Here is a 16,452-nt window from a genome sequence, read left to right as displayed (position 1 = left end):
GGCCGGGCCGCGCCGCGCCAGCCCGCCATTTACAAAAAGAAGGCGGCGGCGGCGGCGTGCTGCCGCGCCAGGCTCTGCCCGCGCTCTAGCGGGGTTTCTCCCGTGCGCGGCGCGGCGCAGCCCTTACAGCACTCAGGGTGCTGAGGGGAGGGAGGAGCCGCCCGCCCTTTCTCTCCGCGGGTGGACCTGTGTCCCGCCCGGCCCCCGCCGCGGCCGCACCGCAGTGAGGTGATTTCCCGTCCCTGCCGTGGAGGCCCGCGGGGGGAGGGCCGGGCCGCCCGTGCGCGCCGTGGGGCTGCCGTCGGCATCTCGGGGGGGGGCGGTGGGGGGAGCAGCGCCCTTCCCCGCCGTGGGCGGCGGCGCGTGGAGAGGGCGCGGGGGCTGCTGTCGTGCCGGCGGCCGCAGGCCCGCCCCTCCTTGGTACCGCTTTCCCCCTAGGAGCGGGAAGGATGGATGAAGCTGCGGGGGACTTGAAGCAAGCGCTCCCCAGCGTGTGGGACAGCGTTCAGATACACGTGGAGGTTCATCAGAAATCAAGCAGGTCTCTCTGAGCCGAGCTTTGCTTGCCGCGACTTGGTCTGTTGCCTTTTGTCCTGGCGCACCCTGCTCTGCCCTCTCTGTGCTCCCACACGAGTTTCCACACAGGCGCCTCTTCCTAAGGTTGAACAAACCCGTTTCTCTCGGGTTTCTCCTTGTACATCACATCATCCCGTCTCGTAATCGAGTTGGCGGCCGTATTCTGGACTTGCTCCAGTATGTCATTGTCTCATGTACAGCAGAGCCCAAAACTGCACACAGTGCTCCACACTTGGTCTCTCAAACAGCCAGTAGACAGAAAGAATCATTTTCCCTGATATTAGCACAGTCTAAAATAAGGATGGCCTTACTTGTATCAGGGACACACTGCTGACTCGTTGCCAACTTGTCCACTGTACCCTTGGGTCCTTATCTGCAAAGCTGCTTTTCATCCAGCTGGCCTCTGGTCTGTACTGTTGTCTGGGCACTAGATGGAGAGACAGAAGTTCACATTTACCTTTGCTTAACTTTGAGAGATGCCTGTCAAACCGTATCTCCAGCCTGCAGGTGTCCCTCTGAATGGCAGCCCTGCTCTCTAGTATACCAACAGCTCTCCCTGCTTTGGTGTTATCTATAAACTTGCTGCAGTTGGTTTCCATCCCATTGTCCAGGGTGTAAATTAAGATGTAAATACAGTGCAGGTGCCAATATCGACAGGACCACCTCACCTTTCCCTGCCTGACTTACAGCTCTGCTTAGTCTGCGTACTACTAATCGCAACCCTTTGAGCTGCCCAGTCCAGTCACCTCGTCCATTTATCCGGTCCTTATCTTACCAAATTAGCTATCTAGGTACTATGGGAAACTGTGACCAAGGTGTTGCTAAAGTCAAGGTGTAAAATATTCAATGCTCTCTTTTTGTCAGACATAAAAGACAAGGAACTGGGAGTTTGCACTGGGAATGCATCACTGAAGTTAAAGCCTTTCTGAAACCTTAAAATGGTATTCCTTTTCCTGTAGTTTTTGTCTTTTCTACTGGAATTCTCCTTATAGCATGTCCCCGTCCTGAGGTATCAGCTGTCCTCAGGCTTGAAAGCACAATAGAGCTTCCAAGCTAAGTGTACCGAATTCAGTCTAGTGGCTTGGCTGTGAGTTTTTCTCTTTTTCCTAGTGAAACACAGATTGCATAACTGATTTCCATTCTTGAAATCTAGCTGTGTCTTTCCACGTCCCCTGATATGACTGTGAACGGAGCAAATAGTATTCTTTGTCGTGTCTTTTAATGCACAAAAACAAGTATCACACTTGTTGCTTTTGTAGACAAACTGAATTTGATAGGTTTTTTTCCCATAGAATATTATGCTAGGAGTTGCGTGGGTTTGGGAGATTTTGTGGGGGTTGTTTTTTGGGGGGTGGTTTGTTTGTTGGTTTGGGGGATTTTTTTTGTGAGATGGAAGCTGTTTTCCATGTAGACTTTGTGTATGAAGTAAAGCACTCTGATATTAGTTCATACTTCCTTATAAATATCAATGCCATCAATAATGCTGTTTCTTTCTTGTTAGCACGGCCAAGAAAGAAGATATCAGGAGGAATGTCTTAAAGCTGCTCAACAGACATAACGTGGTGTTTGGTGATTACAAGTGGACAGAGTTTGATGATGGCTTCCTTAACAGCAACGTGCAGTCAGTGTCTATTGTGGATACAGAGCTGAAGCTGAAAGACAGACAGGTATTCACAGTGTCAACATACAGCTCATATGCATATGAATTAGTTGTAGGTAGAGTAGTGATAGCCTAAGGACATAAGCAGGACAAGGTCTGTGGGATGATGTAATATCTTTTATTAGGCTGACTGGTGTAACCTGGAAAAGGTGAGTAAATTTTTGGTCCTACACCCCTTGGTAAGCTCTGAAACAGAAGTAGTAGGCTTCAAGATGAATGCCAGCTGAAAACTGTAACTTTCTTATATTTAGCTTTGAATGAGATATGTGATGTATTAAAGGTCTTTTTATGTCCATTTTAGCCTATTGACTTGAGCAAAAGCAGTCTTTCTCTTCATATTTTTCATCTGAACGAAGAAGGACCAAGCTCAGAAAACCTAGAAGAAGAGAATGAGGATATCATTGCAGCTAACCACTGGGTGCTACCCGCAGGTACCTGTGTGATATTTCTGGAAGGTCTAGAGCAATTACAATGAAAGAAAATCTTGAGAAGCCTAAAGGTGTTTACAGGGTTATCTGCTAAAGGCGTTATTTCTATATATTGTTTAACTTCATCCTTTGTCAATGGGACCGATAGATTTGGACTTTCTGTATCATTTTGACTGAACTACTATGGGTGATTTCACCATGTGTCATTTATTTATGTAATACCTGTGGATGAGTGGAAGTAACTGGTCTTGTGGAATAAAATGTATAATCAGAAGCATGCAAGTTTTTAACCCTACAAGCTGCATTCCAGATTTTTATTTGGAGATCCACAAGAAACTCATCCGTTCAAACATTCATTTTCCAGAGCCCACTGCTGGCTTCCAACACCCAAGACAGTGCTGCTCTTACATGTTCAAACAAACAAACAAACTAGAGATTTAGAGTCCTCAGAGTGTCTTCTGAAAAGAAGAATAAGGCTTGCTTTGCTCTGCAATAGAGCGTGGCTTGCCTGTTACTATCTTGTGCTTGGGGAAGTTGGATTCTGCATCTGGAAGAAGTACAGGTGTGAGCTTAAGCTCAAAGAGACAGTGATTCTGAGATGTTTCTTGCTCTTTTCAGGTTGTCAAAAGCCTATCCATTACAATTCTCTCTGAGAAGAATTCAGTCTGATACTTTGATGTAATTCCCATATTATTGGGGTTTATAATCCTTCAGTCTTTTTTGTTTTCTTTGCTGAAAGCTAGAAGTTAACTGATAATTGATACCCAAATCACACCTTTAATTTTTTATGCATTTTTCAGCTATGTGCTTTTTTTGGTCTTGTACATGTTGATGTTAAATTAAAATCGAAAGCCCCTGAATGATAAAATCAGGCTTAGAACTTTCTCCTCCCACCCCAATTTTTCATAGCTCTTTATCTTGGGCAAGTGTAGGTCCATCTCCTATTGAGGGTGGAAAGAATGATGGGTTATCTTTCATGTTATGAAATTAATAAGATTAATTTCTCCTCACAGTTATTTGAGGAAACAAAAGTTGTGAAACTGCTGAATTTGTCTGTTAGAAAGTAGTGTTTACAGTTTGAGAAAAATAACGGTTTTTTCCATATATTTTAATTGCTGTCATAAATCTGTTATTAATCTTTAATTGTAGTTGAGAATAACTTGGAAACTTCTTTGTGCTGCAATGATAGATTACAGATTGCCAGATTGATTTATCCTAAACAGGTATATAATATATTGCTTTTCCAGCTGAATTCCATGGCCTTTGGGAAAGTCTTATATATGACACTGAAGTAAAATCACATGTAAGTTGAAAGTGAATAACAATTAAAATTGCTTGAGGTGCTTGAATTGAAATGTAGGCTGTTTGAAGTTTGCTGCATCCCATGGAGAGGTTATTTGGAAATCACCAGCTCAAGAAAGAAATCTGATGTCTGCTTATTACACTTCTGTATTTTGAAAGGTAGTATAGTCTTAGCCGTTTTGCAAAGCTTATATTGTTAAAATTGCTATATAATTTTTGATAGTTACGTACGTCTCTGATGTACACTTAACAAAAGAAGGCAGAGCTATGAGCTGAAATATCTGTATCAATGTGTACTAATGTTTTCTTATGAAACTGGGTTCAGTGATGCTCATGCCACAAATGATAAATAATTTCTTCATATGCATTGGATTATTTTACAGAAATCAGAAGTTTAATAGTTGGAGGTGGCATTTTGGTAGCAACTTAAAACTTCTCAGATGATTTTTCACTTTTGCTTTAGACATATTCATCAGCCAGCATGAGGAAAACAGTGTTCTGTAGAACAGAGGAGAAATTCACTTGATTAAAATACTGCACCTTGTTTTAAGGCTCATTAATTGCATGTTTTTCTAGAAGGGGAGAAAAAATTTGATGGAAAAAAATAACTTCAAAGAGGCTTAGAAAAAATGCACGTGGCATTCTTTCAATACAGCTGCTTTTATGACGGCACTCATTAAGATGTTTATCATGCTTGTTAAAAAAAATAAAAGCTTCTACCTGAAGGTTTTGGACACAAATAACTAATTCATTAGCTTGTTTATAGTACTGTAGATACAGTATTCTCACTTAAGTCTTTATAACCACCTCTAGTAAAGCAAAACATCCCAGTGATTGTACTTCTTCATTTATGAGGTAAACATCGATTAACACATTAATGTTTGTCTAGTTTATGGAACTGCTTTCCAAATCATCTGTGAAATGACAAGTCTAATTAGACTTACTGATGTACTAAATAACAGCAACTTAACCACTGTTCACTGTAAGTATATGTTGGTAGAAAGAAGTGGTAGCTTTTAATGACTAAAACTGGAACTACTTAACTCCTTTAAAAGTAATTGTGATGAATGTTTGTTCTTTAATCCATGGAACTGGCTGGGTACAGTTGGATCCTACAGACTGAAATGGTTGCTGTGAATTTTCAAAATAGTACGGTGTCAATATAATATTGAAAAACATGCTGGATGAAGTTCAGGGTTTTTTGCTGTTGCATAAGTAAGTGCTCCATCTTAGACATGAGATACTACAGGAATACTGTTGTATTGTCCTATTAACGCAAATGGATCAAAAGCACATTACAGGTAACAACAACAGAAAATCATATGGTATCAGGTGTTATTATAGGTGAAAATCACTGTAGGTTCACAGCTGAGGTTCATATTAATTTTGTTGAAAGAGTTCTCTACTTCCTAATGCCAGATTATTCTAAAATGAAGTAGCATTAATTTTAGAAGCAAGCATTCAGGGAAGTACCTGCAACTTCCATTATTTGGTAGGATAAGTAATCTACAGATTCCTTACAGTAGCTTCATTCCTTACAAATGCTTCAGCAGAAAAGAACTAATATGTGACAGGTTGGTTGACTACCCCAAACCAAACAGATGTAATGCTGTACAAGATCTAAACAGGACCTGGACTTTGAGTCTTTGACTGGGCTTTGGGCAGCTTGTGTTTTAAAGCTACACTATAAATGGGACAATGGAAAATAAAAATAATTTCACTTCCTTAAAGCATTTCATTTGTTCATGTGCAAGTTCTGGAACTCCATTTGGGCCCAGTGCATGCTATTCTTTTTCTTGAGGGCAGAAAGAAAATTAATTTCCAACTTTTGCAGGAAGAAAATTTGCCTATGACTAAAAGGCATGAGCCCAATTTTTTTTTTTTTTGCTAAGAGTACAGAATAGACATAATTAGGAGATTGCTTCTATTTTTAATTGTATTTGCTGATATACCTCTAAATTGTGTGTCTCTTTTTCTTCTCTTCAGTTACTTGATTATGTGACAACCACATTACTATTTTCTGACAAAAACGTTGACAGCAACCTGATATCGTGGAACAGAGTTGTTTTGCTGCATGGTAAAAATTATGTCTTAAAACAAGTAGATTCATTGTCCAACTGTTTATACGTTCCTTCTGGAAAAACTTTTATTGCACTTCTCTGTAGTGAAATTAGATGATCCAAAAGCAGCAGAGAAGTGTTCTCTGTATAATACAAGTTTAGAGGAAATGTAATGTTAGAATCAAATCAATGTTCACATGTACTATGTTTTGTGGAATTTAAATTCTAAAATTTATAATGGAGTGACAATAGGTTTTTTAAAATTTATTTTCATTTTTAAGTGATATTATTGCTCTTTTTGTATAAAGTGCAAAAATAACGTCAATACTGAGGACATTAGGAACCATATATTAGTTGCAGTTCTATCATGGTATGAAAAACATTGTTAGTTATGGCTTTGTAAAAACTTTTGAGAAAACTGGGAGATCAGTCTGTGTTGTGTTGTTAAGACTGTGTGTTCTGTTGTTAAGTATGAAGGCAGTATTCTTGCTAATTTAGTTATTACTATTTCAATGAAGCCCTTTCAATCTTCAGTCAGTCATAGCTTACTGTGGAGGTTATACCATAAATGAGATTAACATCAGCTGAATCTATTTTCTTGCAAAATGCAGCTTGCTATTAATTACAATTTTGTCATCAAGACTGATACTCAAAAATAAAAGGTCATAGTGGAAATATTTGTTATGAGTGCTGATTATACTTAAGTTATAACTATTTCTCAGTTTAGAAGCTGCATGATGTTTTCTGTTTGGAAAACTATTTATTTCAGACTGTTAGATATATGATAGGTATATTTAATTTTTGTAATGAGCTCTTTATTATGATCACAAAGAAGTTTATACTGGGAAACCTACAGCTGTTGTAGTGCAAAATACATTCATGCTATAATGGCAGTACTGGCTTTGAATGAAAGAAGTACTGTCATCTGGGTGATGTTTAGCACCCACACATCAACTTCCATACGTTCATACTCTGTTTAACTATGCTTGTACTTGTCCATTTGGAGAAAGTCTTTGTGGCTCTTCCATAGGGTGTCAAGCCAGATCCAAAAGGTTTGTCCCAGAGGAGACTTCCTAAAATATGCTGGGGTGCCCCAAGAGGTTTCTGGGAAAGTGGACAGCAGATCAAACTGGGCATGATATGTTTCTGTCTTTTGTGTTTCAGGAAGATATAAATTTAGGCATAGCACTGATTTTTGAAAATGCTAATAAACACAAGCCCTGCTAGGGTGATACACTTTGCTTCTATAGCTGTTGAGTATTTTAACTTTATGTTGCTTGCATACAAACTATTACACTAACTATATTAATAAGTGAAAATTATAGAAATTTAGAACTCAGCTCTAGGACTATAGAGGAGTAAGCAACCTTCTCAAAATACTCTGTGTTCACAATCATTGTTTGCTGTGTTTTTATTGTACAATTAGTGCTGTAGTGAAGTACAGTAGTTACTAAGTTGTTACATGTAATTAAAAATCTGATGCAGATTCTGTGTAATATATGGATTTTATTTCAAACCAGGCCCTCCTGGAACTGGTAAAACCTCTCTCTGTAAAGCACTGGCTCAGAAGCTGACAATTCGACTGTCATACAGGTGATCATTTTTGGAAATTTTTCACTTTAGTTTACTATTCCTAATTGCTCATTTTCAGTAGCCCAAAGGTATTTCTCATTTCAAATAACTGGTACCAAGTGCTAATGTTCGTAGTTCTTTTATAGTGTACCTGGGGAAATGCTGGGGTTTCAACCCCAAGCCCCAAATTAAGGTTGATGTATGGGTGATTCCCACAGCCCTTCACAAAGGGAGGGTGGGTTTGCCTTTAGGCTTCCCTCCAGGGTGCAGCCTTGCAGGGAGAGCCATTGGGTAAATGAGCCCCAGGTGTCTGCATTAAGTAACCAAAGGTCAGGTGTCCCACTTAGGGATAAAAGCTGGGACCACTTGCAGGCAGGGGCAGTGTCTGTCTGTGAGGTGGATGCACTTTGCAGAGTTCCCTGTTGGGGAAGGACCTCCTGCCTCCCTGGAACTGGGCTCTGGTTAGGTCTGGCTTTTGTAAATGCGGGCTGTGTAGAGATTAGGTATGTGGCTTCCTTGGTCTTACGTATTTGGTTTGTTGACTCAGTTGTCTCCTGTCCTTTCTATGGGAGACTGCATTTCACCATTTATTCCACCCATTGTTGGTTGTGTGGTGTCGTTGTTGGGGTCAGTGGGATTGATGTGGATAACGTATAATCTGACTTGTTTGTACCCCCAGTGCTCACCCATGTACTGACCCTTGTGTATCAAATACAATTTGGTTATTGGTTCATCTTTACGTTGGCTGTGTCCTTTATGCTAGGCCTAATAATTGGCAAAACACCTGGCTAGCAATAAAATTGATCTGATAGAGAGACTGTTTAGGATTATTTTAATGCCTTTTAAAATGTGTAATTAGTTGGGCTCAGGTATGTAAAACAAATTCCAGTGGCAACTTAGTCATTTGTTTGTGCTTACATTGTGCATCAGTGAATATTAAAGGAAAAAGGATCACAGAGTATCAAGACTGCTATTTGCATCTTCATGTCTAAGAAAGCCCGTTTTTACTAGATAGTGATTTTGTAACCAGTTTGTTTTGTCCTTAGATTGTCTGAATGCCACAGTCTGCAGAGGTCAGTCTGTATATCAGACAGGTGATAAGAGCCTGAAGCTTCATAGCACCTTAAAAAAATTATATAAAAAAATAAATGTTATATAAAATGCTAGGTGTAACATAAATAATGTGTAATTACTGCAGCGATCTGACTCTAGCCCAAGCTGAATTTGACAAACATGGGCTATATAATGTGTGGTTGAGATACTTTGCTCTAAGGATATCCATGCAGAGCTAAGTAAATAAGCTTCATGCTTTTATAAGTGTTCTTGCTATACTGAACATATCTTACACCAACAGAAGAATGAGGCCATTAGCATGGTGACTGTTACTTAAACTATATTTAAATACAACCTGTTCTAATGAAGGAATTTGGATAGCAATTAAATATAAAGAATTCTAGTGAGACATGTTTCTGGAAATTACAGTTAAACCAGGTATTATGTTTTGAATAGTAAGCAATTTAAAGTACTCATTCACAGAATTCCAGTGTTGAAATGGAAGGAACGAGGCTTAGGAAGTTAGTGATATCACTGAGTTCATACTTTTTTCCTCTTCATACTTTAGGTACAGGTATGGACAGTTCATTGAGATAAACAGCCATAGCCTTTTCTCTAAATGGTTTTCAGAGGTATGTATTGATGTAGCTGATAATGTAGCTAACGTAGACTTTGTGTTTTAGAAATTACACTCTTTCTGTTGAACTTATTTCATAAAATAACTGTGCACCAAAGATTACTTAGAATAATTAATGTGTTTGAGAAGACTTAGAAATTGAAAGTGAAAACACTGTATTAGAAAGTTATTTTAAAAAACAGGTATTTTCCATCTTTAAATATGGTAAGGCGTGGAAAGTTGTGTGGTAAGGAAATAGTTCATTATATGCATATGGTGTCTTTCTAGAGTGGCAAGCTTGTAACCAAGATGTTCCAGAAGATTCAAGAGTTAATTGATGACAAAGATGCTCTCATATTTGTATTGATTGATGAGGTATGATCCTAATAGCATTGATGTACATAAAATTTAGCAGAAGGTAAATTGATGGGTGGAAACAGTGATAATGCTCATTCGTAAAGAACAATGAAAGCATATTCATGCTTTTTTGTAAGTTACATAACTTTGTGCAGAAGAGTGAATTTTAATCTTGAATACTGCAGATTTAAGAGATTTGGGAGGAACACAGTATGATTTAGCAGGCAAATTGCAGCTGAAAATGAAGCAAAACATTTCTTGGTGGAATTTCTCTTGGTGTTGAGTGTTTACAAGTGTAATATTGTTTTAAACATCTGAGTAGCCTAGATTTGTACTAATTATGGTCTTGCATACGTTGAAAAACTCTGAAAAGCACTTTCTGTTCAGTTCGTTGTCTAGATTCTCTTCAGACTTGCATACAAAAGCAACTTAGTGTGTACCTTATTAACTTGGTTATACTGGAGTTCCTATGGGGAAGCTCATTCTAAATTCAATATATTTGTTATTCTGTTGCGTGTCATCCCACCACCCCACCCCCCAAATTTAATTAAAATGCCTCCATTCTGCTGTCTAAACAGGTATTTCACTCACTACACTTTGCTTTCTTGACGTTCTTTTCTCTCTCCTGGTAAATTCCTACTAAAAAAAAGATTTTTTTAAGGTGATGCTTTAGATGCCAGACACAGGGATCTGAAGGTGTATTGTCTGGGTTCTTTGCTTGCTGCCAGCATTCCAAATGTGTAATCTTTCATGGGTTTTTTTTTGCTGTTTGGTGATGTTGTGTGTGTGTGTGTTGTTTTTTGTTTGTTGTTTGTTTGTTGAGTTGGTTTGGCTTCTTGTAGGTAGAAAGCCTCACAGCAGCCCGCAGTGCTTTCAAGGCAGGCACAGAGCCTTCAGATGCTATTCGTGTGGTGAATGCTGTACTGACACAAATAGATCAGATTAAAAGGTAAACTCACATTATTGCAACAGCAGTCCAAAGCAGACTTGCACAACACGTGGTTTAGAAGCATCGTTAAAGATGCTTGGTACACATTGCATGCTGGATTTAGTGCTACATACTATATCTTGTTTTATTCCTGCCACTTCCCTCCCCTTTTTGGGTTTACTCAGCTTTGCTTACAGAAAGAAAGGTGCCCTGGTATTTGGCCCTGTCTGGCAGATAATTAAAATTAAGTGACTTATCCATACATAAAAGTTCACAGGTTTCATCCAGAAATAGCTATGGTTAAGAACATTCTTTCAACATTTCTTAGAGCAAGATGTTACTTCTCTTTTAAGCTTACTCTAATGTCATCCACAGTTAGAATGTGTCAGCTGGCCAAGAGCTTCAGATCTTTTAATGTAATTGTTGGCTGACAGGAGTGATGTGACTGCTTGTTGCATGAGGTGGTTTGAGTCATAAGGAAGGTATTGGTTTGCCAAACACAAAAGGAGATAATTCTTGTGCACGTGACCTAAAAATCTGCTTTTATCTTGAAGGTATCCCAATGTAGTTATCCTGACTACTTCAAATATTACGGAGAAAATTGACATGGCCTTTGTAGACAGGGCTGACATAAAACAATACATTGGACCTCCGTCCCCTGCAGCAATATTTAAAATATATCTTTCTTGCTTGGAAGAACTGATGAAGGTAATATTTTGAAAGCAAGACTGTAAAACATATTTTAATAAATTTGACATTTAAATCATACTTTCTAAATAACAAAGATACAAAAATTTCATTCCTTCTCTTATTTCCACTCTTACTATAGAATTTAATTTTGAATGTATTTAAGTTTTTCATGCAACAGTGTATAACTCTTCTTTCTAGTGTCAAATAATATATCCTCGGCAGCAGCTCCTGACACTCAGAGAGCTAGAGATGATAGGCTTTGTAGAAAATAATGTGTCAAGGTTAAGCCTTGTACTAAAAGAAATCTCAAGGTAAGATTCTGAAATTCTACATTTTTTTATATATATACACATTATGAGTTGTGGAATGATGTCTAAAACTAACTGAATTTCATAATGGCTAGAGTTCTGAAACATCTCAATTTTTTTCTGTTAGGGTTAGTGCAAAAGCTTTCAGCAGACAAAAAGTAGAAGCGATCGGGATTGGCCAACACTTCTTGGTCTCAGATCTGGCTTTCTTTAGTAATGCTTCTGGTTTTTGCTCTGTCCTTTGAACTCCTCTTGACAAATTGCTGGCTGGATTAGTGAGATGCCTTAGATTTCAGTGGATATTGTGAATTGTAATGCAGTTTAGTGGCAATAACACTGATCTTGGTTCCTGCTGAGAAAGTGTCTTGGAGTGCCTTGCAATCTCCTAAGTCAGTTTTTGGCATTGAGATGTAAGTGGACAGAAGCAAAGAAGAAAGGAGTGAAGTGTGAATGGAGAGTGTTACGATTTGCTGAGTATGACAGTGGAGCACGTAGTCTTTCACAGCAGCATAGCAATTCTTGAAACAATAAAAATGAAACTTAGAATATCGAGCAATATTTTTTCCAAAGTGCTGGTCCCTATGGAACAAAATATAATAACATTCATAAAGTCAGGGAAGTGTTTTCCTTCTGTTCCTGAAGTATTCAATCTTAACCAGTGAGGAGTGGAGTAAAAGCAAGGGAGTTTTTCCAGGCATGGAGGTTTTCATTCTATATAGACAGTGGTGCTAGGAGAAGAGGGAAACATATATCACGTAGGTGGGGTAAAGGAAGCTGTGTGTAAATGGTGGGAAGAGGGAGGAAAAGCTGTAGCCATGACGTCCAGCCTTAAAAACAGATTTGTCAAGTCCTTCCAAGAGTGGTTATGTCTGTACCATACCATTTCAGTCTAGTCATTCCCCCAAATTCATGCGATGCAGCACAGTAATGTGAAGCGTGTGATGTCACCCTCGGCAGGCAGATGTGACTGTGCTATTTCTGTACCCTTGCTTGCTTTTCTGTACTGTATAGCCTCCCGCAGGCTCAAGTTGCTCACTTCCTGCTTCTGCTAAAAGTGCTGCAAGTGACCTGCTGAATTGTGATTTGAGGGTTTTTTAGAGCAACTTATAGGAGAAACACAGAAAAAGGTCATCTTTTAAGAGGGTATATTTAGCACTGAAGCAGCGTTTGTCTCTGTTTTACTTATAGAAGAAGTGATGGTCTTAGTGGCCGGGTCCTGAGAAAACTTCCTTTCCTAGCACATGCACTTTACATTCAAGTAAGTTGTTTCTATTCATGATAGCTTGGTTTGGTTTTGAGACAGGTGGGAAGATATTTGGGCACTGTCTGAAGTAAAAGATTGCATCTAAAGCCCCCTTATAATCTAAATTACACTGGGTTTGCAGCTTTGTAGACTGAAATGATTTTGTGCTGCCCATAATTTAAAATGAGACTGAAGAAGACGGGTAGGATGCTGTTGGACAGGTCAACCCTACTTTTAACTGAATGTTGTAATAGAACATTGATATTGATTCTCTGATCATTTCTTGCTGAACAAAAACCCTCTGCCACTTTATCAATAGCTTGTTAAAAACCTTTTTTGAAGCAAATCCACAGTAATAATGATTGACTCGAGATTTTTTTCGTAGCTTGACTTTGTCTTTATTATGCCAGCTGTTTTAAAATAAGCCTGCAGTTTTGTTGTTTGTAGCATTTTGAAAATTTTGTAACATGGAAGTTAAGTATCTCTTTCAAATACAGTGATTTTAATGTAAAATATTATGTATGCCAATTGTTGTAGCGTGTCTAACAAGATGTTCTCTTATTTTCAGTCCCCCAGTGTTACAATGACAACATTTCTTCAGGCTCTTTCACTTGCAGTAGACAAACAATTTGAAGAAAGAAAGAAACTTGCAGACAGTGCATGATACTCTATTTTTTTTATAGTTATCTGTATTTTTAACACTGAAAACTATATATGTTTCATACAAACTGTGCAACTTCCGTGCATCTGTAAAATAGATTGTCACCTTAAAAAACCTGGAATGCCTAATCTAGTTTTTCAAAACATTCATTAATAAACAATTAAATTTTACAGCCTATTTTTTGAAAGTTTTATTTCAAGTGCTAGTATGATTGTAAAAAAACTCTTGCTAAAAGTGAGTTTTCATCTTTTACAGTTATTAAAAGTGGTCAGACTTCCATTCCTTGTTTCTTAATCACTAAATTTCTATCCATGCATCAGTTTGTATACTTCTGATTTCTTTTATATTTTTAATAGCAATAGAAATTCAGTCTTTGGATCTGATACTTCTGCCATAAATGCAGTATTTGTTATGGCTTCTGAGATAACAAGCATGAAACTGAAGGATTTTAAGTGCTCGGTGATGGCCGAGACCTTTTATACTGACATCTCTTTATCTTGAAGTTTCATATCAAGTATTACTTTTTAAAATTATGGCAGATTCAAAAGTTTAAAATCAAGAGATCACTTAATTTTATTTGGTAATACTACTCTTGTGTCATTGCAAGGACGTGGACCAGAGTGGACCATGTTTTCTCACTGAAGAGTAACTACAGTGTGTAAGAAAGGTTCTTTAAAATGCATGAAGTTTGTTTTAGTTTTGTTTTATAAACATGACATAAAAGTTACATCTGTGGAGAAAAGTATTTTGTAGTACAAAAGCCAGGAAATGTATGCATCCAGTTACTAAAGAAACAGTCAGCTTTTATATGGTAATTACATCTCCTATATAATATTGATTACAAAACTCAACTTTTTGTTTTTATTTACAAGTATTTTATCTGCAGTCAGTTGAAAGGATGAAATGTTAAGGGAGTTACCAGATTAGAAGTTTAATTTTTCTTAAATGAAGATTAAATAGTGAGGTTTAAGTTGATGATATCCAGTTAATGAATGCCTCCTAGCTGTTGGTACTGGAAATACTTTAATGATAGTGCATTTTATTACTTCCTTGTCTGTATCTTTTAAACCAATGTTACACTATACATTCATGAGATGAAAGATTTTTTTTATTGATGAACACTATAAGCTGTGCTTTAAAAAATTGCACAGAACTTGTCAAGTGCTACTAAATTTCCATTATGGCATCTATACTTATGTAAAGAGAGCCTCTTTGATAAGCCTGAGTGTCTGTTCATTATATTACTTTTGAAAGTAACTTATTAAATTTATTTCCTATCCATCCCCCCAAAAAAGAAAAGAAGTAGGCAGGAGAAGATTGTATCAAGTTCAGTCATTTGCAGTTGTGTGCTCTTTTTCCAACACTCGTTTTGGAAATACTGGTACACACAAGAAACTTCCATAAAAGCTAGGTGTAGGAAGATTACTGAAAGGTGAAATTTTATATAGCGGATTTGTGTTTTTTAAAGTAAAGAGATTAGAGACTTGAGTATTCATTCAGTACAGGTGTATTATATTATGTGTGCCTGTTTTGATGATCCATGTCATAGATACTGGAGTACTTCCACGCTAATGCAAAAGCATGGAATTACCTTCTGGTCTGGATTTGAGATTCTTTAAGAACTGTAGAGGCTCCAAGAATTGCACGTTCTTGTGTATGTTTTCTTGAGGGTATATATATGATTCCTCTGCTTCCGAAACAGGCCTTACTAATGCTGCTTGTTTGGTCTTTCTGTAGACTCACTGAGTATATCAAGTCTATAAAAACTGTGGAGACCAGCTGTTCGTGCAGTTTACACCTTCTTCCCTCCTCATCCTCTGTTGGAGATGATGTCATTTTCTCCAGCCACGTAGCTTACTTTTTTCTTAGCATTTCATAGATACTTAAAGTATTCCCGCTCAAACTAGGACATGCTAGTATTCTGAGAGTTGAACAGAATTTGGAGATCATTTTTAGTAAGTGCAATTTTGCTAAAACATGAATCTGTGCTATGGCTGGCAATAGTTAATCTTTTATTTAAAATCCTAGCTAACTAATTCTGATGACTAATTTACTTTAGGTGGTAATTCCAGAAAGAAAACTCGTACGGTAAGGAAGGTTTATTCCTGTTTTCCAGTTGTGTGGAAAGTACTGCCCTGCGTTTCCTGTATAGAACAGACATTTTTGGATATTTTTTTCTTGAGAATTTTAGTTCAACACAACTTTAAATTCTGAAGAGACTGTATCTTTGAAGAGAATCACCTTGAAATCCAAGAGTACAAAAGGAATGAAACTGGACAATGAACATACCATGCGGAGCCTTACTACAATCTGGGGCTTAGGCCATTCAGCTGGAAAGAGGGTGCTTGGGAGGTTCTAGGCTGAACTGTTTCTGTCTTGTGTTTAATGACCATCTACTCTGAAGTATGCATGTTTTCTGAAGAACAGAAACGGACGGTCATATCAGCCCCCATGGAATCTTATTTAGCCTTTTCTTGCAAACCGGTAATTTTATTTTAAAGAAGGCAGACAAAAAATATTTGTGCTCAGGTTGGATTGTTTTATGGATTTCTGGGACTGCCATAAGGATGGACACACTGGATATGAAGAGTCCTCAGAGTAACCTCCCCCAGTCAGTGCCAGTCTCTCATGCTCAGATGCAGTAACCATGGCTGTTCTTTTCACAGGAGACTCAGTGGCCACTCATTAATCCTCTGTTTTATTTTTGTGTTCAGTTAATGATTATATGGAGGGAAGAGTCCTCTTTCCCAGGTATAATTCAGATGAGTTTTTTGATTTTCAGACATAACCATAAATCAAAACGACCGTCTTTCAGCACAAAAAATATTTTCTACTTTGTTATCAATAGATTGCTTCCAATTCCGCTCAAAGCCACTAGATGGCAAGCATGAATCCTTGAGTTTTAGCAAGTCATGTGAGAATGGGAATGCTGGCTGAAAGTTTCAAAAGTCCTAACGAACAAGGCTTACTTTGCTGCAGTGAAAAACCCTCTTCAAAA

The 16,452-nt window shown here is 38.1% G+C and overlaps 1 protein-coding gene across 1 annotated transcript; it reads left to right on the top strand.

The window, feature by feature from the left end:
- The first annotated feature begins 32 nt into the window (after nt 1-32).
- TRIP13 (thyroid hormone receptor interactor 13) lies at nt 33-13,652 on the top strand. Its single transcript, XM_074897920.1, has 14 exons — nt 33-228; nt 439-541; nt 2,078-2,243; nt 2,538-2,667; nt 3,912-3,967; nt 5,953-6,043; nt 7,547-7,619; nt 9,220-9,283; nt 9,556-9,642; nt 10,467-10,573; nt 11,107-11,260; nt 11,441-11,553; nt 12,739-12,808; nt 13,362-13,652. Exons 2-14 carry the CDS (start codon nt 450-452, stop codon nt 13,455-13,457), a joined length of 1,299 nt encoding a protein of 432 aa, XP_074754021.1. The 5' UTR covers nt 33-228; nt 439-449; the 3' UTR covers nt 13,458-13,652.
- The last annotated feature ends 2,800 nt before the right edge of the window (nt 13,653-16,452 follow it).

This window comes from Athene noctua, chromosome 2, assembly GCF_965140245.1.
Source record: "Athene noctua chromosome 2, bAthNoc1.hap1.1, whole genome shotgun sequence".
NCBI classification, from domain to species: Eukaryota; Metazoa; Chordata; class Aves; order Strigiformes; family Strigidae; genus Athene; species Athene noctua.
Note: the sequence above shows the minus strand (reverse complement) of the source record. Positions and strands in the feature narration are given on the sequence as shown.